A 25463-nucleotide genomic window follows, 5' to 3' on the forward strand; every position below is an offset into this window, starting at 1 on the left:
GGGTGTGGCCTCTATTGAATTCTGAGGGCCAGAGAGGCTTGGGGAGCTACATTTGACCTCCAGGCCACTGGTTCCACACCCATGCATTACTGTTATGTGGGTTTGCTCTGTCCTCTGCTCCACTCCTCCTGTGTTATGTCTTAACCAGGACAATTTCTAAAATTAATTCCAAAACTGGAGCGTGCAGAGTCTTCGGGAGCTTTCAGGTCTGTAAATTCATTTGCATCTTTTCCACTTCTAATGCACATGTGCCCTGAAACACTGACTGCGCTGTTTGGGAAGGGGGGGGGAGAAAAGAAGGAAAGAGCAATCTGGATAAGATTCTATGTCTGATTGCATCAAGATTAAGAATGTAAGAAAAGCCCTGCTGAGTCAAACAGAAGGTGAATCAAGTTCAGCATCCCATTTTCCACAGTGCCCAACAGGACATTGATGAGAAGCCCACAAGCAGGACATGAGAGCTACAGCCCTCTCTCCCACTGCTGTTTCCCAGCAACTGATGTTCCAAGGCAAGCTGCCTCTGAACCTGGATGCAGTATGTTGCCACCATGACTGGAGATTCACAGCAATCTGTACCATAAAGAAATGGAACAATGGGGGATTCCAAATGCATTGTTTCCACTCTATAAACAAGCCCAAGTAACCTGAAACTAAAAAAAATCCAGGTAGACGTCTGAGCGAGAATGTCAGAAGACTGAAATGAGAATATTTTGGGTTCAGCCACTCCCTTTCTGAATGACAATTTGATAGCAATAGGAATAAGACAGTGCACAGGCATTACTGTAGCTTTGTGCTGCTTCACAAGGCTGGAAGGTTTGTGCATTCACGACAATGAGGAGCTGAGAAATGCGCCCAAGATAAATGCAACTGTTAGACCTTAACAAAGCCTTTGTCTTCTAACCAATGTGACAAGGTCATGCCTGATAACAGATCTCAGCCATAGTGAGGAGGGCAAGGGATTTTGATGAAAACAGGACAAAAATGCCAGCACTGACATCCACAGCAAAATAAATTCCCTCTAACCCTGCAGGAGCTCATCACTCAGATTCCTACTGAGTGCTGAGGCCCAGAGGTCCTTCAATTTGCACACTGCTCTTGCAGTTCCCAGCAATGAGATGGAAAACAAGCAGAGAGTGACCACAGTTGTAATTTCAATTATGTTCAATTAAAGGTCAGCACATTAACTGATTTGGAAGATAAACACAACCCCCAGTTTACGATAATAAAGTTGCTCTTGCAATGATTAGCAATTGAGAAGCAATATTAAGCTAGTATGACATTCGACAGGTGCTTGTATCAAAGGCTAAAAACAGTGACATTTACCTCTCTGCTCTGCCACAGACTCATCAACTATATTCAGATGCACATTCCCCTGTCCCTCAACAGTACAGCCATAAGGATGAAATCAAAAACTTCCATTTTCAATTGACTCTAATTTAGCATTACGACTGAATCCTAAACTGTGATTCATCTTAACCATGTTTCATTGAAACAAGCCCACTTCATGAGCCAAGATTTGACATTGCCTTGTTTCAGTAAACCATGGTTAAGACTAAGCATAGTTTGGCCTCATCCACACTTCTTCTTGTCCCATTGCTTTCCCACAGGGTTTTCTCTGGATTGACATTTGCTCCGATTTAGCTCTAAAGGGTGGGTTTTCTCTGGGAAGGGAGAGGGGTGAGGGGAAAACCACTTGGATCTGTGTCTAGAATGTGTGGGTCAAGCAGAAAACCCCTGGACACATGCTTTCCAGGCACAGGACAAGTGAAAGTGTGATTGAGCCATTTGTCTGGATTCCGACTTAAATAATACCCATAATTTATTGTATCTGTATGCATCGGTTTCACCATCTATAAAGAAAGATCAGTAGCCCTGCCTAGCTTTGTAAGAAAAAAAAATCATTTAAACTATAAGACATTCTGGGATTGTTATTATGATGAAGGGTACAGACAAAAGCAGTGATTTGCTATAGAAGAGCTCACCCTGACTGAAACTCGATCCAGAGGAAAACCTATTCAGCGCAGTCTCCCTTGTTTTCTCAGTTTTCTATATAGTGGATGTCCACAGGAAGACAACTAATTCAGACATTATTAAAAAGAAAGGACTCTCAGGTGTCAAAGGAACTTAGCTACCCAAACAGGTCACACAGTAAGTTCCCATGGTAAGTTATATCAAGACTTGGTCCTCAAAGATGGATGGGAATCGTAAGACCTTACAAGGCACAACAACTCCACTGCTTCCTGAAATCAATTAAGAAAAGCTACACAGCTCTGATTCTGATGAAGCATTGCTTCACATAAAATTTTTGAGGCGTTATATTAAAAATAGACTATTGGTGTTATGACCCATGATCTGGGGATCTTGGCATCCATGACAGAGGTCTCTGATAAGGCTGAGGTCCAAGCTACTTCCTTGGGAATGGGGGAGAATGGCTAGTACATTGTTTGGGACCCCTCTGGCCTTTCCACAACCACCTGACTCCCCTACTGTGCCTCTATCTCCTCTCCCATACAGAAGCCAATGACTACAAAATAAAGTGGGGATCCTTTAGCCAGCCAGCTCTTTCAAGGAGGTAGACCCTACCACAGTCCAGATATGGTCAGCCTACATAATGCTGCTGCTGCGGACTCTAGCTGCCTGCAGTTACCTCAGAAGGAGAAGCAAGCAGCAAAGCACCTTTGGAGCTGTCCCAGGTCCTGTTCTTATATGTCCTCTACTTTGACCTTTGACTTTTCTTGATTCCCCTACAAACCTCAAGCTCCCACAGGATAACATTCCATATGAAGGACCATAGGGGACTGCCTTATTCTCTGTCAAACAGGCTGCCTCTATCAGGCCTCTTCTCCCCTCAACTGTCATCTAGGGACAGCCAATCCATCAGGCTCATTTCAGTAGCACAGACAGGAAACAGGGCTCATTTCATCAACTTGGTTGGAGGCCGAGCTCCATCAGGCATCTCCTGCCCCTGAACTTTGCCAGCTGATCATTGTAGGAACAACTGTTTAGAAACTGTTTAGTGTCTGAGTTTTGATTTTCCTCTTCCCTCCCTTCCCCTTGTATGTTGTTTTTGATACTGCAAGTCTGCAGGTAGGGACTGTCTTGTTTTCATTGACTATATGTAAGCCTCCCTGGGAGGCATCTTGGCAGAAAAGCTGAGTACAAATGCTCTAAAAAATAATAATAAACAAATTGTCTGTGATCAAGTACCATGATAAAAACACCGTTGTCTTTACAAGCGGCAAATGAACCTTTATTTGGTAGGGCCAACATAGAGAATATTAGAGATCCCTTCCAGAGACATTCAGAAAACAAGCAGGGATGCTGAGTGCAGCAGGAGGCTTGCTGGCCTTCTGCCTTGCAAAAACTAGAACTAAATATCACAGAGGGAACTGAAATGCAGTGACAGGCAATAGCAGAAAACCCTGAAGCTAGTGTGGGCCAGATACTCAGACAGCTGGTGACCATAGCTGAGGTGCCATGAGCACCATAATGCTAACCCAATTTACACTGTGCAAAGGAACAATTCAGCAGCAGGGAGCTTGCCTGTTATGGAGGTGTGGTGTGCAGGGATGTTTGCCAGCTGCACTGAGTGGCAACAATAACCCCATCATGTCTGATGTGCCAGCTGCAACCAGGCACATCTCCCTGCCCCACAGGCAGTTTTCCGTGACCTGCAGAGCTTTCCTTGGTATTATTTCATCACTTGCCTTCCGACCTTCATCCGTGGAAAGCTTCTCCAGGCCACTAGCTGCTGCCTTTGGAATATACATTGGTTATTATTAAAACTTGCACAAACTGCGGTTCCATTAAAACAGCAACAACAACCCAGGGCAATTTACAAAGTTTGGACCCAGAGTCAGTATGGTGTAGTGGTTAGAATGCTGGGCTGATACCTGGGAAACCAGGGTTCAAATCCCCACTTGGCCATGAAGTTGACTGGGTGACCATGGGCCAGTCTGCCTCTCAACCGTCTCAAGTTGACAGGGTTGCTGTGGGGATTAAACGAGCATTGTGTGGCGTGGATCTGCCCACTGTTAAACAGCTCTCACCATGAGAAAGTTTTTCCTAATGGTTGCAGTGCACCTCAGCATCAAAGCCAAGGGACTCCTTGGCAGAGAAGAAATGCTGTTCCAGTATGGGCAAGTTAGAAACCTACCCAGTACAATCCCCTCTGGCAGGCTTTATTAGCTACGACAGATTGTGAAGCCAGAATCATTATCTAGAAGAAGCACCAATGCAGCAGGCAATGTTGTTCAATGCCCCACAAACATTGCACTCCTAATCAGTCCTATTCTCTTTAGAGAAGCAAAGGTTAGGTCTGTTTTTTCCCCTTTTTGGAAGGGAAGCATGTCATTCAATAAGAAAACAGCAGCAGCTGATGCTGCAGCAAAACACAATGGTGTGATTTGTCTACGCTATCGGGAGCTGAAAGGTGAGAGGCCAAACAGCCTATTAACTTCCCCAGTTCCTTGAGGCCAAGTCAGATTCCATTCATGCCACATAACATGCATACACTTGGGCTGCTTCCATCTCTCCCGAAAAGACATCAGCCTAGCATCAGGCTGATCAAACTGAGAACAAAAAGGGAGGTTATCAACCCAGAGCAAGACACCCTCTGACAACAGGAGCCCAAATTACAAACTGGTGCTGCTGAGCTGAACCATCCTGGTGTCACTGTTGTCTTTTCCCAAATAATAATTCCAGCGCCCAGCAAATGCTCTGCTGAGTGCCACTGATGCTACTTAGCTAATATCCGAGGGCTGCGGCATGACCCAAAGAGAGACAGATACCCAGCTAGGAGCAAGGCAAGAGGGAAAAGGTGGAGTATGAAGGAAAAGGCATCCTTGGAGCATGCACTTTAAAAAGCCTGCAATGATGCACATCTCTAACATAATGGCTTTTAGACGGCTGTTTGAAAGGATTAGACAAATGAAGGCAGAATAGGTCAACAGCTATTAGCCACTGGGCCATACCTCCAAGGAAGGGAAAGGTACAATAAGCAAAGCAAAGCTATCCTGCTAATTTTCAAATTTCTGCTGAAGACCTTTTTTGTGTCGACAGGTGTTTAAACTTTGCCAAAATGAGTCAGTTTCTATGGTTATTTCCTATTGTTCTTATGACATTGTTTTAATAATACTTGAATATTTCATTGCACACTGCTGTGATATTTTATATAAAAGGGTGGTCTATAGATACTGTGATAAAATAAATATTTTGATATAAAGGCAGCAACAGTCTCCAGGAATCCGTGGCTTTGGCTTCTTTCCCCCATTGACCTGACTGTGCCCAAGATCAGAGGAAGTCAAGTCAAAGCTGCTTTAGCTAATCTATTGCTTTCTGGAGCGCAGCCTGGGGTTAAGTGGATGGTTGCCTTGTTTTTACATGGAGCTCTCATGCGCTCCATCAGCCCACTCACACTTTCACTTCCTCTAGGTTTTTCCTTCTATTATGTATCTGATTCAACAGCTGCCCACAAAACACCTTCACCAACCTGCCCTTCACACATCACAAGGCCCATGGAAAGTGCAAAAATGCCCTGCACATCAAAGGAAGAGATCCCTCCAAACAGCCCCATCCTTTCTTAGGAAGAAAATAGATTGTTGGATGTTCCCCTTTGGAAGAGGCTGGGAACTGACTTCCTGTGCCCTACCCTAAGCAAGGGGAGATGTTGCTAAAACAAATGAACAAATAGAGCCCACATTAACAATGCTGTTAGCATGGATATAAGCTCATGTTTCCCAAATCAATTTCCAGTTCTCTTCAATTTCACTGTTCTCATGTTTGTATCGATCGATTGTACATTGCCACTAAGATGTATTTTGTATTAGTATTCTCTCTCTTTCTAATAAAAAAGCACTTTCATTTGTATTCTCTTTAATAATACATTGTCTCTTCATTTGCTATTAAAATTGTGATGCTTCAACTGCACATGCTTTTAAAAGGATTTTCATTCATTTTCTTACCCCTAACCCAAAAACTCAATGTATGGGATAATATTTCTGTTTCTAACAAAAAAAAACCCAAACCCCAAATTCTCGAAAGAGCAGGCATATCCCAATTCTACATTTCCATTAACGTGAACATTATAGGAAACAGATGTTATTGGAGAGACTATTCAACTTTACTTGTATTTACTCAAGTGTTGCTCATAATATTAGTTTCTCTTCCAGGGACCTAGATCAATTCCTCTTGGGGTATCCATTACAGACTTTGAAACAGGATCGTTAACTGTTCTTATGCTAAATCCATCCAACACATCTTATTCTTTTAAGACGTACTTAATGACGCTAATAAGAATTTAACTTTATAATCTAGGCAAAAAGTATGAGCACCTAATCCCCATTGATGTTTAACATACAGGGTGGCCATAGGTTATGAGATGTCTGATTTAAGCCTATCGCACCCTTGACTTAAGGGTGCTGTGCAGGGATAGGTTGGCTTCCAAATTCACCTTGTATCAGTGGAGCCTCAAGACAAGCAGTAATATGGGACCCATGCTGCCATATTACCACTGTTGCTCCAGTGGTACCTACTGCTTGTGGAACCAATGCACTGGGATACAACTGCTAACACAAGGGACAAGAAAGTGGAGGAAATTGCCTCCTGCAGGAGTGAGCTCCAGAGTTTAACTATGTGGTACAGAAGAAATACTTAATAAGAGCAATACTCTGTGCTCAGCTCCACCTACACATGGGAATTTGAGGTATGCTACTGAAAGGACCATATGCTACCACGACAGGGTGATCTCCCATTGCTCGGTCCCTGCTCCTGTCAACCCAGCAGTTCGAAAGCACACCAAAAAAGTGCAAGTAGATAAATAGGTACCGCTCCAGCGGGAAGGTAAACGACGTTTCCATGTGCTGCTCTGGTTCACCAAAAGCGGATTAGTCATGCTGGCCACATGACCCGGAAAAACTGTCTGCAGACAAATGCCAGCTCCCTCGGCCTGTAAAGCAAGATGAGCACCACAACCCCAGAGTCATCTGTGACTGGACTTAACAGTCAGGGGTCCTTTACCTTTTTTTTTTACTGAAAGGACACTAAATAACCAAGGCCCTCAAAGAGTGAAGAGTATATTGATAACATTTGTATTCTTTAACCACAATTAGATGCAACACATCAAAGATGTGTATTAAAAAATATATGAAATTATATTTCATAGAAGATGCATAGGGTGGAGGAATGTACTGGGGTAGGGGAGAGCTGTATTCTATTTGCTGGCCCCACCCCTTCACCATTGCCCGACCGGCACCAGGACCTATGTACACACACAAACACACACCCATGAATGTAGGCTCTGCATGCCTGAGCTATCTAGTCTCCATTTTTGCAGGGTAGAGATCATCCGTACAGATCCTATGCACACTGAAGTCCGAGCATGTAGGCCTCTGTGCAAATGGGAGCCCATACTCATGCAACGATCCTAAACACTCACATAGATCCCACAAGACCGAAGACAAAAGGAGAGGCCTTCTCCTAGTAGTAAACAAAGAGAAGTTGTAATCAAATGAGTTTAATAGGGGTAGTGGCCAAGTCAGTCCAATGCAGGAAAGACCAGTCTTGTGGCATCTTTAATTGTTACATCTGATGAAGCAGACTCTACTCTATGAAAACATATGAATTGGTTTGTTTTTCAGGTGCCACAAGACTCATTCTAGAATGATGTGAGGCAGATCTAAGGTATGTTCACAGGACTGCTTACGTTGCATCCAGAGGGCTCCCACAGCTAGTTTTTGAAGCCACATTCACACGACATTAGCCATAATCCATTTGGTTGCTTCAGTTTTTTTACAAATACTGCTCTTTGGTGTATTTTTCCCCTCAAACCAGCTTCAATCCAACTAGAAAACTGAATGTGGAGTAAGCGGTAATGTGAACAGACTCTGAACAGCCTTCATACATGCACTGTTAGCACATATGCACAGATGACAGCTTCATGAATAGGAGTTCCCAGGAGGGAAGTGCAAGAGAAGGGAAGCCAAAAACATAATGCACACCGAGGGTGGAGATCTCCCCCTCTCTGATGTGAACAACAAATTGCCTTACTGCATTTTACGCCACTAATATGAGCATCCCCCTAGTCTGGATGCAATCTGAGATGTGTATTTTCTAGCAAGTAAGCTCCACTGAACACAGTGGGGCTTCTGAGACAATGTGCTAAGGCTCCATCTGCCCATTTAAAAGGGAGAAACGATTTCATAAACATGGGGGGCACAGCAGTAAAGAAACAAAATACCGTATTTTTTGCACCACACCACTCACTTTTTTCCTCCTGAAAAGTAAGGGGAAATGTCTGTGCGTGTTATGGAGGGAATGCCTATGGGTGGCATGCCTACGGATTTTCCTCCTATAAAAACTATGTGCGTGTTATGGTCGGGTGCGTGTTATAGAGCGAAAAATACAGTAAGCTGTAAGAAGTGGAAACACCTCGAGGTCCTACAAACCCTTGCTTCCATGCTTTTGACAGCAGCTGGATCGGCTGATTTTAGCAAGCAACAATGTTTATTTCCAAACGTCACCTCCTAATGCCCCCATCCCCGGCTGTCAAAAAGGCACAGTGCAAGCGTCAGTTGAGAAGTTGGCAATCCAACGAGGACCCAGTGCAGATGTGGGCGACAGCTATCGGTTCAAAGCAATCTCCATTGCCCTCCTCCAAATTGCATTGAAAGGATTATGTCCCTCAGAACTCTCTTCCGTCAGCACCTCTGACAACACAATGGCGCTTGGGGAGTGCTGCTGGCAAGAGTCCAGAGTCTCAGTGGCTTGTAGGCCTGCCTATTGCATCAGCTCCATTGAAGAGGAGTGAGCAGAGCTGGTCCTATGTGTGAAAAGAGGAGGAACAGGGTGGTTCAGCACCCAAGCAGCATGTTTGCTGACAGGAATGCAGGACGCCAGACTCACACAAAAGCCTTCTCATTATCTCTTAATTATTGCTTTTTCCAGCTCCTGCAATTAACGCCTGTCTGGGTGGCTGCTGGTGGGGCTAGAGGCACATTAGAGTCAATCAGGCAGCTGATAGGCCAGTTCAGAGGAGGCCCTGCACTGCCACCGCCCCAGGCTGCCAAGCCAAATAAGCAGACATAGGACAAAGGGCCTTGCGAGCACAGAGAGCTGCAATAAGACACCAGACTGACAGCCCATTCACACGACAAACAGAGCCTACATTTAAGATAAAATAACTGGTCCACCCTTTTATTTTCCTTCAGAAGGTTGCAAATTAGAATGTTCATCTAAAGAAGTACTTAAAATTGTCATGCAGATTTGAAACGGCTCTTTTTCAGGCCTGGTGACAAACTAGGACACGTGACTCCCTGCTTCTTTTCCATGCCTTTAAAGCAGGCGCTGTGAAATGTACTGCTGAATGGTGCGGTTTTCAATTTATTGTGCTTTATTTGTGACATTTTTATCTCCTCCAAGTTGCCCAGAGTGATGTACGTTTCATTCATCCAGCAACCCTGTGAAGTAGGTTAGGCGGCCAGACAATGGCTGCCTTTAAAGTCACCAAGGCAGCTTAATGGCTGGGTGGGATTTAAACCCAGGTCTCCCCAGTCTAAATACAGTGGGAGAGCCATGGTCTGACACAACTAGTTACACCCTAAGAAAACAGAGTCCTTGTCTAGCACTCTAACCACTACATCATACTGATTCCCCCTATTTCCTTTAGCTGTATGAACACCTGGGATCTCGGCGCCTCCTGTGGGTGATGGGTAGCCTTGCAGAATGTCTCCTGCATGGATGTGTGTGTGTGCACGCAGCCTGGGCTTTGCTGAACTTCATCCAGCCCTACCAACCTTTGAAATCCAGCCACTTCCCTTGTTGTCATTTGAGCCTTTGCATCATATTTCACACCCTGTCCCAAACATTCCCAACCCTTTACTCACGAGGGAGGCACAAACAGTGACTACTGTTATTTTGAATATTTGTTCCCATTTAGATAAATGCCCTCTTTCTCCTTCCTTTAAGCTCACAGCTCCTGCTTCGTGCTCAGAGATGAACTCTCTTCAATAGACGCAGGCTCCATCCCAATAGGACTCTGACTGCAATGCTTGAGACTTGGGCTGCATACCAAACAGTCGTAAGCCAAAGCACTCCTGGAAGAATCTTCTGCGGTAGAGAAAGGGATGCGATTTTTAGAGGAACTGTATTTAAGGCGCATGGAAGCTACGCCTGCTGAGATCAAATCACTCAAGAGAATTCTGCTTTGGTTTCTAAAGGACCAACCTCACCACACCTTCCCATCTGGCCACACATAGGGTGAAACAGGAAAAACAAAACCTCCTTTGGAAATCTAGCTGTCATCTGTGCACCCTAAGTCCTGGCAGTCTTCCTACCATCTACATCATCAGATCACAGAGGCAGGAAAAAACAGAAACAGTTCCATCAGCTGAAGGGAGAAGCAGAGATGTGCAGATAGGACAGCAGACACTCTTAGGATCAGATCAGATTATTTGCTCATCTATCTTCTTTCTATGTAAAAAGGTAAAGGTAAAGGGACCCCTGACCATTAGGTCCAGTCGCGGACAACTCTGGGGTTGCGGCGCTCAGCTTCCAGGTCATGTGGCCTGCATGACTAAGCCGCTTCTGGCGAACCAGAGCAGGGCATGGAAACGCCGTTTACCTTCCCGCCGGAGCGGTACCTATTTATCTACTTGCAGTTTGATGTGCTTTTGAACTGCTAGGTTGGCAGGAGCAGGGACCGAGCAACAGGAGCTCACCCCGTCGCGGGGATTCAAACTACCGACCTTCCGATTGGCAAGCCCACGTCTATGTACACATGACCCTAAAAGAGAAAATGCAGCCTCTTCCCAAAGCAGGTGGGTAGAACTCTTCACCATGGGTGCATTTGACAAATGGGTGCATTTATAGCTAATCTTTTTCTCCAAGAAGTTCAAGGTGGCATACAAAGTTCTTCTCCCCTTCCTCATGTAACCCCCCACAACAACCCTGTGAGGTTAGGCTGAGAGGCAGTGACTGGATCAAAGCCACCCAGTGAACTTCATGGCTGAGTGGGAATTTGAACCCTGGTCTCCCAAGGTCCTAGTCTGACACTCTAACCGTTATAACCCCACCTCAATAGTGTTTGGGCTTTTGGAAGAGATCCTCAGCATGCAGAGCACTTTTCGGCCCAGACAGCATGCGGCAACACAAAGCTTTTCCAAAATGTCGTGGCCACAGAATCCGCTGGGTATTGGACTCCTGTGGTCAGCCTCATTCTTCTCCATTCCCATCAGTGACAGCAAAAAACAGCTCTATGTTCATGGTGTTTGGGCTGTGGCGGGGGCGGAGGGAGAGAGAGCTGTTCTAATTATTCCACACATCTAAAAGGTGCTTTCCAAAGAAGTGAGATACATTCTTTTTTTGTTCTGTAGCACATATGCACACACGCACACAACGCTTTCAGTAACACCCGAGGATTAAGGCCTCCATGCCGGTCACAAGGGAGGATTAAGTCATAATGCACATGTCTGGCTGGTGTTTGCACAGAATTATTTGCTGCCTGACATCAGGTCTGGGCTGAAGAATGAACAAGGTCTGGAGATAAAACCTGCACACACTCCCTTGCAGCCAGACAGCTACATAACCTCACCCTGAACTTGTGTCAGTGATTAGAAAAAGAAGAATAGCAGCATTTCAGATTCCAAAATGGAAAGCAGCCAACAGGAGGCAGTAAGGAGCTTGGCAAGGTACATGGTATGTGTGTCTTCTTACAACTGACCATATCCAAAAGAAAAGCCTGCAGTTATCCTTTGCTGTGATGAAAAGTGAAATATGACATGAACAGGTAATCATAAAGGGGGGGGTGGAGTCAGAGTAACCAAAAACTGGACTTTATAAACTCCACCACCCTATGCAATATCCTAGGGTTGCCATATTCCCAAAAGTGAAAATCTGGGCAAAGTTGGTGAGCCCCCTTCCTTGCCATACAACCAGGTTTTCCCAGACATTCTACCGATTTAGTGAAACTTCACCCACACGTCATTCTGCTGTTCCCAGACATGTCCGGGAAAATCTGGATGTATGGCAGCCCAAAATATCCCTTCAAAATCAAGTAATATGTTTAGCAAATGCAACTTAAAAGGACATGCTATCATTAGGAATACCACCATGATGTACCTCCTTTTTTGCTTGTGTCGTAGTAGAGTTTGGACTGTATACTATAAATGAATCCATTCCAGCCCTATAGATCAACAGAGGCTTTTGGTTATCTCCACAATAAAGAGAGATTTCTTCAGTCTGCTATAGATCACCAGGAGGGGGGGGATGTGTGTCACATTTAATGTAGCCTGGGGAAAAGCAGAAGTGGCATCTTACAACACAGCAGCAATGCTACATATCGATAGGGACAAATCGATGCATGACCTCAAACCCTAAACACAGAGGGCAGCTGTAGCATCTGTGCTTGGCAGCACTTTAAGGAGCAATGGTACTGTATATTCACTTGAGAACCAAACATTTGAGTGGAGAAGGTAACTACTGCAATGCAAAAGCCACTCATGTGGATTTTTGTATCAACAAAGAGTGATCTGTTTCATTATGGGGCAAAGCAGTTACGAGCAATCATAGCAGCAGGGTGCCCTGTGCACATTCATTTTGAAACATTAATGCATATTTTAAAACTCCTGCATCCTTTCAGTATTATTTGATTCAAATTCAAGCACATATTTCTGCTCAGACTTCCGATTACACTTCATCTAACTCTTCCCCTCACCCCCATCCTGACAAAACACTGCCAAAAGTGGCTCCACTTGCCTATATCAGGTGGATAGTTCACACAGTATCTTCTGTCTCCAAGATGACTGCTTGGTGGTGGTATGGTGGTGGTATGCATAGTCTCCATGCAATGGCTGCTGCAGACTGTCTTGCACGTTACAGCTACTATATAGGGACTATGTCCTGCAACCTCTGTGAACTGAGGCATTCAGATTTAAACTGATCCTCAGAACACAGAATCTATCCTCTTGCACTCTTCAGTTTGAGGGTCGCTGTTATCCCTTCTTCATTTCCAAGCCATTTCGAGACCACTTACTCCTACTATTTGGTTACCATGGGAACTCAGAAAGCAAACATGGCTGCCATAATGAATCTACAGCAAGGTCAGAAGGCTTCAGGGACCAATGCTTGTGAAATGCATAAGACCACACCGGGTCAAAGCCCGTGGTCTATAAAGATTGGCCAGCCCTTGACAGACTATGTATTTAGCTGGAAATGAGTGGTAACTGCTGACACCAGATCACAAGCGGACACGACCAAACCATCCAGGGGCTTGCTTCCTTGTTTTTAAACCAGCCAAGCCAGTTCTTTTAATGCCCAACTTATATTTATTTTAATGGCCTGTTCCATGAGGCTGCTTTAAAGCAAGGGACACACCTTAGCAGCAGCCTGGCAGCATATTTGGGTTTTACACTTACCAAAAATTGCACAGAACTGTTCAGTGTTCCAAGATCCAAAACCTGAAAGTAATTCTGGCTTATATATTTTCATGATTCTATGATTCTATGATTCTATAACAAGAAATAGGCGAACTTTCCAGGTGATAGCCAATATCTGCACTGAATCCGCATGCAGGATTCTGTAAAACCAAAGACAGTCCAAGGACAGAAAAATATCACAGCAGGTTTTTATTACTTAATCTGAATAAAAACATACCCTTATTTCATGAATAATGAACGGTCCAGAAACATGATAATCAGATACATTTTTAATGGCGTGATGAAGAACATAACACTACATGAACAATACCACACACCTGCTTCTTTGTTCCTTAGCCCAATGAATCAGTAATATCTACGCACAACTGAGGGGAAATGAAGGAAGCCATTTTGTACAATGCACATCAAAGCAGTACTCAGACCCACAATCTTTTTGAAATATCATTGGCTCAGTTACTTTAATCATTTAGCCTCTGTATTTTTTGGCACACCTTAATAAAGCAATAATAATAATACACAATGTTGAGTTTTTTACATCACATAATGTACTCTGAAGCCAGTCATTTTGTGGTCCAATCTCTCCACCCACCCACAAAAACACAGTCTGAACTCTTTCAGGGTTTGGAATCAACTGTTGGGGAAAAAAATAAAGGTGAAATTATCATTTTTTCAAAACAGATCAAAACAAAGAACACCATGTTTTTTCACTGATAATCATAACATGCCAGAAAATATTCAAAGGGAAATCTAAAACTAGTTGTTAAACGGATGGCAACTGAGCTTAGTTAAGGTTACTCACCACTGCCCTCTGTTGGATATTCTTTGTTAGAAGTAGAGTCCAGTAGACGCCATATTGCAAATGTTTCTGGGAGATTCTCCTTCAACTTAAGCATGGAGCATTAAGCATGTGTGCTTGTCAGCGAGCTGAATGCTGCTGTTTTCCTAGGTGGCTTCAGATTTGCTGAACTATATTATTATTGGGCTTAAATAGTTTGGCAGGCTGCCTGCTACTGGGACAGCAATTGCTTGAAAGCCATTTGTCACACAGCTTGCTCTGTCCTTATTTTACTTTTCTCAAGGCGGAAGAAAGCCTTTCCATCATAGCTGCAGAATTACAAGGAACTAGGAGGGAGGAGGGGGGCAAACGTACCTCCGTCCTCTTTAGTAACCTCCCTTCCCCCACAAGATAATATTCTCCCCTGTCGAGGATGCCATGCATTGCAAGCCCCAGATGGGAAAATTAGTTCTGACAGTTCTAAGCCTATTTGGGAAACAGGAGGTAATTAATTCAGATTCCACCCCCCTCATCTGTATGAAAAACATCTTACTCTTCCTATGGGGCTCATTCTGCCTCCATTTCAACCAACTGCTAGAACAGAAAACCAATGGGGGTTCATTAATACTAGGCCACAGACCAACATGCACAATAACAAACTCTGCATGACAACCTTTCTCCCAGCCAAAAGCATGCACCCGATGAATCTGACCTCCCCTAACTACCCACGAGGATGTTTGCTCAAGACCTATTAGGCACTTGCATTTTCCCCCCAGATAAAATGATATTTGGGATTCTGCCATGCAGTTCTCTTAAGCTGGGTTTCACAAGACTGACCCCTTCGTTCCAAAGATTTTGAATTAAAGTCTCCCAAATTTACACCATTTTCTTGTATTGCCTCCTTTTCTGCTACTTTAAAGGTGACAGCCATTTTGTGAATGGCCACATTCCCATGGCAGCCATTTTGTGAACAACTTTCCTCCCCACTGCATCCAGTTTTGTGGTAGGGTCCATGTCCCTTCATCATAAATTCATATGTGGCCATGAACCTACAAACAGAACGTATCACCACAGACTTAATCAAATCCTCAAGGAGAGTGTGGCCTTATTTCTGTCCTCCTTCCTGTAGCGTTTGAGACAGAACCTGCCATACTGTTTCACTGGTCTCTGGATTATACAGTCATTATAACCACCATCTGGCACAGAATATGCCAAGCCTAGTAAAGTTCTGAGAGATAAATAACAGGCTTGAAGCTTTCTGGGTCAAGGGATGGATGTCATTTTCAGAGATCACACAAGTTTTCACTCACATACACACACATGCTAAAGTTAAGTCAGATTTCAAAATGTGCTCTGAGGAACTCTGGGGTTCCTTGGAACCAGCTTATCAAGGCTCTACAAGTAGATCGATGCTGGTGGACAAAATTCTATTGTCCATCATTACTGTTCCCTTCAGCGTGTGCAGATACATTGTCAGCAATTGTATATGGTACATTCTCAGTTCATGTGGGGCAATGCTGAGGCCTAAGAATTCTGGCCAGCGCCTGACCTGAACAATCACTCAACCCAGCACAATCCTTTATCATAAGCAATGGATTCATCAGGTGCCCTGCCCAGCTTCCTCAACAGAAAGGTGGAAAGTCTGAAAATCATCAGTGTACAGTGGTACCTTGGCTCTCCGTTTGACTCCCGAAACCATTCAAAAACTTCTGATTGGCTGCAGGAGCTTCCTGCACTCAAGCGGAAGCCGCATCTGATGTTTGGCTTCCGAAAAACCAAACCAGAACACTTACTTCCAGGTTTGTGGCGTTTGGGAGCTGATTTGTTCGGGAGCCAAGCCATTCGAGAACCAATGTACCACTGTACAAGATGGGAAATGTCAGCTAATGCGCAAATGTATTTTTTTCCTTTCTGATGACAGATAATAAAAACATACACACACCATAGTTTTGATGTTTAAAAAGACAATAGTCCTACAATAGAAACACTACCTTGAGAAAGAATGTCTGGATCCTACAAGAAAATTCCCATTATAATACAAATACTGTAAGGTGATCTGGAAAAGCTCCTAAACCTAGTTCTCTGCACTCATTTCAAAGGGTGCTTCCAGACAGCTGCTCTTTTGGAACAGAGTTCAATCACATAATGGCAAATTCAGGTTGCACAATTAAAGCTGATCTGGAACTCCTGTGCAAGAAATCTGCTTCCCCTGAAGATCAGACTTTTTCCAGTAAGAAAAGTGATGTGCAGTGGTGGAGTTTGGGCTTTCAAATTTCAGTGGCGCCCTGTGCGACACTAAAATTCATGCTTCCTTCTACAGCATTGTTGTGTGCGGCCCCCACTGCAACTGAACCAGTCACACACCACCCTAAAAACCACCTCTGTGGTGAGAAAATGTACTGGGAAGTGTGGGATAACACTTGCTGTGGCAGACCTTCTAGCACCCCCCCACACACACACACAAATCAGAATGAATACTCATTAAATAGGCAACATTGTCTAATCGCCCTATCAGCTGAACAAATGGGTCGTCTGGAATTCTCAGAAACATCAAAAAGAAGATGCCTCCTTGGCTCAGAGAAATCCTGTTTGTCAAAAAGATAAGCATCCCTTTCTTCAGATACCAGAGAACTCCAATTTTCTCTCCTGGCTACATTGAAGCAGCTTGTAACGACCAAAAATCCTGTATCCTAAGAATTGCAGACTATGCCATTCTGCCACTCTGAGCCTTAAAATCTGCATTAGGGTCTTGTTTTTCGTCCCATTGTGAGTTATATCTGATTGACTGGAATCAGGGAGAGAGCTTCCTAAGTGGTATACCACAGCTATAGAATATGCTCCCTGTAACATCAGGTTACTTTCTTTCCCTTTTCAGATGGTGTCTGAAGACATATTTATCCCAGAAGGTGTCTGATGACCATGTCTACTATTTTTATTGAGGGGGTTGTTTTTTGCTGGCTTTTAATGCAGCCGTTTAATTTGTTTTTGTATTGCATTTCACTGATATTTTTTTAAAGGTATATTAAAAATCATTTGAAAAGTGCATAACTTAAAAAAAGAAAAGAATTCTGTCTAATAACAATTCAAAAAGATATGCTCTCAACTGGAGGCCAGCAGTTCCCAAGTTTAGTCAATGCCCATAAGCTGCACCCCCAAAACACTGACTTATGAGAATATACTTATAAGGGTGGATCAGCCCTACAAGACTCCACAGAGTACAAAAGGACAGTGTAGTCATTCAGCTGCCCCAAAAAAATTCAGATGATGGGGCTAATGATAGGATGCTTTCACTTTCTGAAAATAGATCAACTGGATGGGGAAGAAGGAAATTGCTCACAAGCATATTAAAAGAGTGCTTCTCAAACCTGATTTTTTTGCAGTGGCTGCCTAGGTGGTCACTGCACACTCAGCAGTTCCAAATAAGTCTGCAAAAAATATAAAAACTAGCTTACACCTTTCCTTTAAAAAAAGTGTTAAGAGCTTCTCTGCCCACATACCTATATTAACCAGTTGTGGCACATCATACCCTGCAAATAGGGTGAGGTGGGAAGGAACTACTGTCTTCCAATTTATCCAAGGTCCCTTGCCTGATTGCTTATGGTGAGTAAAATATAGCCTCTAGGCCAGAAGTTTTCGATCTTTTTGAGTCCACGGCTCCCTTGACCAACTACGTTCTTTCTGCGGCACCCCTTTCAGGAGCCCAGTTATGTCACCCCTTGCCTGCAGAGCTGGCAGCCTCTCACCCCTTTTCGAACACCCTCCTTTGTGGAGTGTTCCCTCAGCCTCCGCCTCTCCGGTCCTTGAGAGTCCTCTGGGCGACTACCCCCCTCACCCCAAAGAGAGGTGCCTCCTCACAGAGCCCCACAGAGCCCTGGGCAGAGGATTCCCCCAGCCTTAGTGGCCCAACAGAGACTGGCCAAAGGTGAATGTGAAGCCAACACTTTACCATGGGAGGCAGCAGTGGTGGCAGCAGGGCTGCTGCAATGAACAACTGTGGAAGCCTTTGGGAGGCAGAGACTCAAGAGAGCATTAGAGGAGGGAGGGAGGGAAAGAGGGACAGAGGCCAGTGTTACCTGCATTACCCCTGACCATCATTCAAGGCACCCCAGGGTGCCACAGCACACTGGTTGAAAACCACTGCTTTAGGCAATCATAGAAGTGCCTGTTTTCAAGCACAGTGCATGAAAAGCTAGTGTGTGATATACCTGGCAGAGAGATAAAAAACAACAACATTGTTCTCCTACCCAGGGCTATCAATTCAGCTTCTTTCCACAGCATTAAAATTCATTCAGACACCATAACACCCCAAAACATCAGGATTTAATTGACCTGATTATGCATGTTAGACAGATAACATCTGAAGAATCTGAACATGTTTACCGGGCTTTAACAGCTGCATAATAAAAAGAATTTACTGTATCATAGGCTGGAGCTGACTTCCTGCATGCTGGACATAGATGCATTCATTGGCCTGTTGGAGCTGTGATCCACAAAGCAGTTACTTGAATATGGATGCATCTATACCCTCATCCTGACTAAATATATTACAAGCTACATCAGTATTACTGATACCAAATAACAGTTTTAGGACTGGGTTGTTAAAATGCATAATGGAACTAAATCAGCTTATCAGTGCTCAACTGGTTTGTGTAGTAGGCTGTGTCAGCTTGCTAAGGATCTCTAATAATAGAAGATATGAATTGGAGCTGTTTTCTGATGATGATGATGATGATAATGATGATGATAAAAGCAAGGGATCAAATTGGTTTCTGATGGTGATGCAAGGAAGAAAGGGGAGTAGACAGCCCAAAGGGTAGGATTTAAGCCTCAAACTCCATTGATTGTAGCATGTCTAGGCTACAATCTGAGCAAAGCATGTCTCCAAGTCAAAGACTAGACCCAACACAGTGAGCAAGCCAAGAAATTGATTTGTTCACCCTATATAGTGTAATTGGAGGTAAAGAGGAAACCACTTGTGTCTTCTATCCATGAACCCAAAGCTTGGCAGCAGGATCTCATGTCAAGAAGAGGAACAGAACTGGAATCCTACATCAAAATCAAATAATTACCAGATGAAGCTCAAGGAGCTTCTATTGATCTGCCCGTTTTCAAGGCAGCTCAATTTCCTGCAGTATCTTGTTGATGCTACTGGCAGTGGCAGCTATTTGGCAGAGGAAAGTCAAAGGGTCAGGAGCCACACTTTCCGATGTGAATTAAGACACCAAAATTAGATTAGGTGCCTGTATGCATTGGACCTGCCCCAGCTCCAGTTACATTGCCATAAGTGGGAATTGTGTCTGTCCTCTTGTGACCAGGCATAGGTGTGCAATGAAAGCACATCCACAAGTGGACAGTTACAACAGCCAAATATGTGCTGGCATTACGTTACCCATATCTCATTCTGAAGGATCAGAGAGAGAGATTTATAAAAACCAGACACACACAGGATTCATGTCCACACTAGTGAGATAAACTGCACAGAGACCCTTACTAGCATCTGAAAGATGCCTGTAACCGATTTTAAAGCAAAAAATGCAAGGCCAAGTTTAGAGCAGCTGGATGCAGCTCCTTAATCTGAAAGTGGGCTCTCGCTTGAGCGTTTGAATATAGCACCTTTGATAAATGGAAGGCAGCATCACCACTCAAGGGACCTAGTTCTGCCAAGAAAACAGAGCGCTCTCTCCATCCCTGTTATGTCATGCATTCGCTGCCCCTTAAGAGGAGGAAACACCAATTTCCCTCCTTGCTCTGACAAACCCGAAGCCCTGGCAGCCCATCCAGAAAACATCATGAAACACACACTGTATCCGGGGTTTTTTAAATGTTACTGGCTACCCAAAGCAGGCCTCACTCACAGTGTCTGAGAAGCGCTTGATGGGGATTACTCCCAGGTAAGTGTGCACAGGGTTGCAACCTTCATCTTTTAGCAGTGTACCCCAGCCTCTTTCTCCTATGTTGGGAGTTTTAGTTTGGTAGACTGGTTTTAAGTCACTTTGGGTGCCCTGAGCAAGATGAAGCAACTAAAAAATTTAATAAATAATAATAATTGCCAGGGATTTCAAGGCATGCTTTTTTTTTGTCTCTTCCTTTACTTTATTTCTCCCCACTTCTTGTGTGTTACAGATGCCTCTCTGCAGCACAGCCTTGCAAAGGGAATGACAGCTTGCCCACCCTGATCTTGGAGCAAGCTAATGGGCATCCTTTATGGGCATCCTTTGCTGGCATTGGCTGCCGAGATTCCCCCCCCCCTTTCCTCCCACTCTGCTTGCTTCCCAGAGTTGGATCCCCAACACTGATGGGATGTCAAAACCTATTGAGGGAGATAGACAAGCCTTCTGGGGGGTGGGGGGAGGGCCATAGTACCTGGAGCCACAGCATTGCCTCTCAGTACACCCCCCACCAAAAACAAAAAAGGCCCATACACCCTTGGGCCATGAGAGCTGCTCAGCACAGGCACACAACCCCTTTAGCAGGCAGACTGCATGCCCAGCAGCAACACACGCACCCTGGCACGTTCAGCTCAGGCTCTGCCAGCCCAGGCAGGCTCAGTAGCATTCCCTGCACGCCACAGCAGGATGTCCATCCGAGGCAGAAAGGGAGGCGGTGTCAGGAGAGGGGCTGCAAGGCAAGCTACCCAGAGCTGCTGCCTCTCTTTCATCCCTCCACCCCCACCCCCCACCCCACTTTTCCCCTCCTGCAAGGAGCCTGAAGCTGGAGGTTCTTTGTCATTGCCCTGGCTCTCGCCAGCATCCTCCATGAAGCCCCGGCGCTGCGTGCCGCACCTGTCCGAGGCTGCCCTGCTGCCTGGGCGCGCGGCGCAAGCAGGCTGCCGCTCTCGGAGGAGTCGGAGAGGCGAAACAAGGGAGAGACACTCACCGTGCAATGGCTCCGGGCGGCTCGCCTCCGGGTGGGCAGATTCCAAGCCATGGCGATAACCTGCTGCTGCTCGCTCCGAGCCAGGACCCTCGTCTCCTCCTCCCTTCTCCTCCTGCCCGGCTGGAGCAGAAGCCTTCCTTCGGATGGATCCCTCACTCGTCCTCCTCTCCCGCTAGCCGCTGCTCACCATCTCTCTCCCCGCGGCCACCATTCATCACCAGGGCTCGCCAAGAGCGAGCAGAAGGGGGAAGAGCGAGGAGGAGATGCTGATGCTGCTGCCGCCGAATCCGGCATCCTTCCCCAGGAGCCCGAGCTGGGCATGCTCCATGCGCTCTCCGGGGGGATTTAAACGTCACGTGACGCCCGAGCTGTCATTTAGCGCAAGGAGTAAATAGTACCCGAGTAGGGGTTAACCCTTCCCTAGCCGGGGAGGGAAAGGTGCTGCGTCAGCGGGGCGCACCCGACCCCCTATCGCGCGCGCGCGCGCACACACACACACAGCTGGGTCTGGGTGGGGTGAGGGGCTCTGGGGCGGGGGACTGGCGCATTGTTGGAGCCCTGGGGCTTGGGCGATGCGGAGGACCCCTTTGCGCACCCAAAAGTCCAGACATCTTTTGGAAATGTGAGGTTAGCAATAGCAAGCAAACGCAGGCTCCGTGGTCTTTTTCTCCCCTCCTCCCCACCGCTTTCCAATCCCATCCCACCAAAACGAGGGACTCGAACCACGGACCACCGAGGGAGATCACTGTAGCAATGCAGCTGCGGTCCCTGGGCACACGCCATACATTTAAAGCGCGTGCACATACACCCCCCCAAAATAGAATACTGGGAACTGTAGTTTGTGAAGGGTGCTGGGAACTGCAGCTCTGTGAGAGGTAAATTACAGTGCCCAGGGTTGGGGGGGGGGAGTTGCTTTAAATAATGCTGCATACACAGCCACAGTCTTTCTGCTTCTGTCTTCACACGCACCACCGATGCTCACCCTCTTTTCATTCACTCTCAGAAACTAAGGCATGGCTGCTCCGCTGCACAACTTCTCTTCCCTCTCTCCTCCTTCATATCTGGGGGGTCTTACTGCTTCTTTCCTCCCTTCAAATCAGTGTTCAGCCATGGCAGGGAGACAGAGACGCAGAATCGGATTCACGGGGCCCGGGCAAAGACTCCTCCAAGGAGCAGCCAGGTCACGGTAGCCGGCTGTTCCTGGCAGATGCTGCTGCGTCGTTCAGGGAGGGAGGCGGATTCAGCCATCTTTTCAATACGCTCCATACAGGAGGGGCAGAAACCCAGTTTTGGGTGGGGGTAGTCTTCGTAAAGGAATTGCCCTCCTGTAGCTTTCCTTCACGACTGTCCCTGAAGATTTTCCGCAAAGGGCTGTAGCACCATACTGTCCCCTTTCACCGATATGTGCGCGCGCACACTGAATGAATGAGGCAGCTAGGAGTTGCATGCTCAATCCCCAAGTTGCAATCAAGGTATTCAGTCCGGAGAAACTAACCCCTGATCCCAGGAAAAGATAGTGGGAGAACAGACAGTGCTGTATCACTGAGAGAAACCTGCTCCCAGCTCCGGAAATGGGCTGTGATGAACAAGGGGCATTGAGGGCATTTCGCAGCACAGGCTTCTGCCTGGTTACTCAGAAGTAACTCCTGCTCTGTTCAATGGGACTTACTCTCTCAAGTAGGTATATATACATAGTGTATTAAACCATTCACTTCCTGAGTCTCAAATCCCCCAAGGGCACCACTATTAACAGCAGCTGTGAGGGTTTGTGTGGCACATGGTACCTGTGAATTGTACACCCATGGGGCAAATCGCAGTTGGAGAAGAGGGTGCCTTGAAGAGTCCCACCTCCCTTACCTTTTGTGCCTCTTCTTTTAGCTACTTTCATTACAAGTCTACAAAGGGTGGAGGCATCATATGGCTAAAATTCAGATCAAGAGTAGGGAAGATTGCATTAAGGGCCATCTCCCCCACCCCAGCCAATAACAAACACTGTAAGGTAAAGGTCCAGTCGTGACCGACTCTGGGGCTGTGGTGCGCATCTCACTTTATTGGCTGAGGGAGCCGGCGTACAGCTTCCAGGTCATGTGGCCAGCATGTCTAAGCCGTTTCTGGCAAACCAGAGCAGCGCACAGAAACGGCATTTACCTTCCCGTCGGAGCGGTATCTATTTATCTACTTGCACTTTGATGTACTTTCGAACTGCTAAGTTGGCAGGAGCAGGGACCGAGCAACAGGAGCTCGCCCCATCGTGGGGATTCGAACCGCCTTCTGATCGGCAAGTCCTAGGCTCTGTGGTTTAACCAACAGCACACCACCCACGTCCCCAAACACTGGGGAGTCCTTTAATAGGAAATATAGCATGCAGGAGTGATTAAAAGCCACCGGCTCCAACAACAGCATAGTCTGGTCCAAATCAGCTATGAACACACTCACCCCAGCTGTTAAAAAAAAGACCATGAGAAATCTTGTTCACGGGTCTCCCATGTCAAGTCTAGTTTAACTCTCAGAGTTCTCTGGCAACCCCCACCCCACACTGGCACTCCTCAGAGAGAAGGTTGCACAATAGGATACTGTGCCAATATTTGGGACTCCCAACTGCTTCGTTATAGCAAGGGGTTTAGGTAACTATGTGAATTTAACAAGATTTTGTGTTTTCCACACAACTTTATATTTTGGTAACGGAAGACCAGGGACTCTTCCAGCATGCAGGATTTAAGGTTGCAATCCTATTCGCCACTTAGAATCATAGAATCATAGAATCATAGAGTTGGAAGAGACCACAAGGGCCATCGAGTCCAACCCCCTGCCAAGCAGGAAAGTAAGCCCCATTGGACTCAGCCGACCTGATTAGATCTGCATAGGCTTGCACCAGACATCCATTTGTAATGTGAATGCGAAACCAAACATTCAATTGCCACTTCAGGAGATATTTTGGTGAAATTTGAGCCTGACCCCCTCACTGGACAGTCGCTTTAAGCAGGAAAAGCCAGGGCTTGGGTGTTCTGTACAATGTGTATAGGGCCCACCTTTTGGAATGGTGAGCCCTATACTGACTAGCTAGCATCTCAATTTCATTAATAATAATAATAATAAAATTTCCTGTGCTTTACGTCCCACATAAACACTCACGCATCAAGTATGTCACAGTGGCCTTGGAGACCAGAGTTCAAATGTCAAGGGCTGGAAAACAGTTAAGCCTCTTAGAGGGTGTAAAGAAAAGCTGTTGTTTATTTTTATTTATATACCGTATATCTATATCTATAGCTATAGACACACACACTTTGCTGCCTAAGACAAATGACAAGATAGTGCCCTGCCCTGTCCCTCCAAACATGCACGTACAGAAGACAACTGGGTTTTTTTCCACAGCAGTGGAGGAACAGCATTCTCTGCTGTATTGGAAGGCAGCAGGCTGGTCAAATAAACAGAGGGCAGGTTGTAGGCACACCCAGGTATGTCCTGGAACACTTTATGGATGCTTCCTACCCCACTCCACCCCCCAGCATCCGCTGCCCGAGGCAACCACCTTACTCTGCATAGTGCTTTTTTCTGGGGGTACTCAAGGGTACACAGTACCAGCACCCTTTTTCTAGAAGAAAAAGCACTGACTCTGCCTATTATTGCAAGGCTGGCTGCCCAGCTTTGATATGCAGCTCCTCTGTGGATAAATTTGGTCTCAGACCACCAAGTGCATGTTTTCCAATAGGTATTACCGAAACATTAAGGGCCTTTTCCTGAATGGTTTTGGGGTTTTTTTTGTTTGGCAGATGTATTCTGCAACATGTCATTGATACATTAGTGGTGGACCATCCACACATCATGCCAGATTGTTAGTTGTTTTGGCATCGTCCCCCAATGTTATTGCATTATTGCCACCCAGAGGGACACCCTTTCATTGCACTGCAAGAAACGCAGGACAAAAATTAATCCTGAACATTTGCAATATAAAAAGTTTAAAGGATTTGAGCAGGACATTATAGAACATGCACCAACTACAAATGGAGTATGTCTGCCCTGAAGCCTTTGCAGGCATAAACAGCGTTGACAACAGGCCTGTGTATAACTGCCCTGATACCATTATGAGCACAAATCATGAGGAATGTCCAAAGATGTCTGGAGGGGCTATGAGAAGAGCTGCAGTTTCAGTTACAGAGAGAGATCCTTCAGAATGGGGTATCTGTCTGTGGCTGGCATCTAGCTGCTCTTTCTGAATGGGCAGAGCTGGTGCCACAGATGGTACAGGGTTGGGAGGGGTCACAGGAAGGAAAAATAACCACTCTTGAGCCTCTAATCCCCTCAAAGCTTTAGGGGATGGGAGTGAATTGGCTTTCACTGGAGGCTTTGCTCCATTGCGCCCCATATTGCCAAGCCACTCCCAC

General features: G+C 45.7%; 1 protein-coding gene across 11 annotated transcripts in view; it reads right to left on the reverse strand.

The window, feature by feature from the left end:
• The window catches only part of PLEKHA6 (pleckstrin homology domain containing A6), a 197040-nt gene that overhangs the window by 164362 nt on the left and 7215 nt on the right, over positions 1–25463 (reverse strand). Inside the window, exon 1 of one of the 11 annotated variants that reach the window (XM_082228137.1) lies at positions 22064–22089. The exons of 9 other annotated variants lie outside the window; for them this stretch is intronic. In XM_082228137.1, the coding sequence (XP_082084263.1) occupies positions 22064–22074 (11 nt within the window). In that variant the 5' untranslated portion in view covers positions 22075–22089. Of the gene's footprint in view, positions 1–21081; positions 21234–22063; positions 22090–25463 lie in introns of those variants that run through there. One more of the 11 variants, XM_082228128.1, reaches the window with a different exon arrangement.

The sequence above is a fragment of the Podarcis vaucheri genome (assembly GCF_965113315.1).
Source record: "Podarcis vaucheri genome assembly, chromosome: 6".
Lineage (NCBI taxonomy): Eukaryota > Metazoa > Chordata > Lepidosauria > Squamata > Lacertidae > Podarcis > Podarcis vaucheri.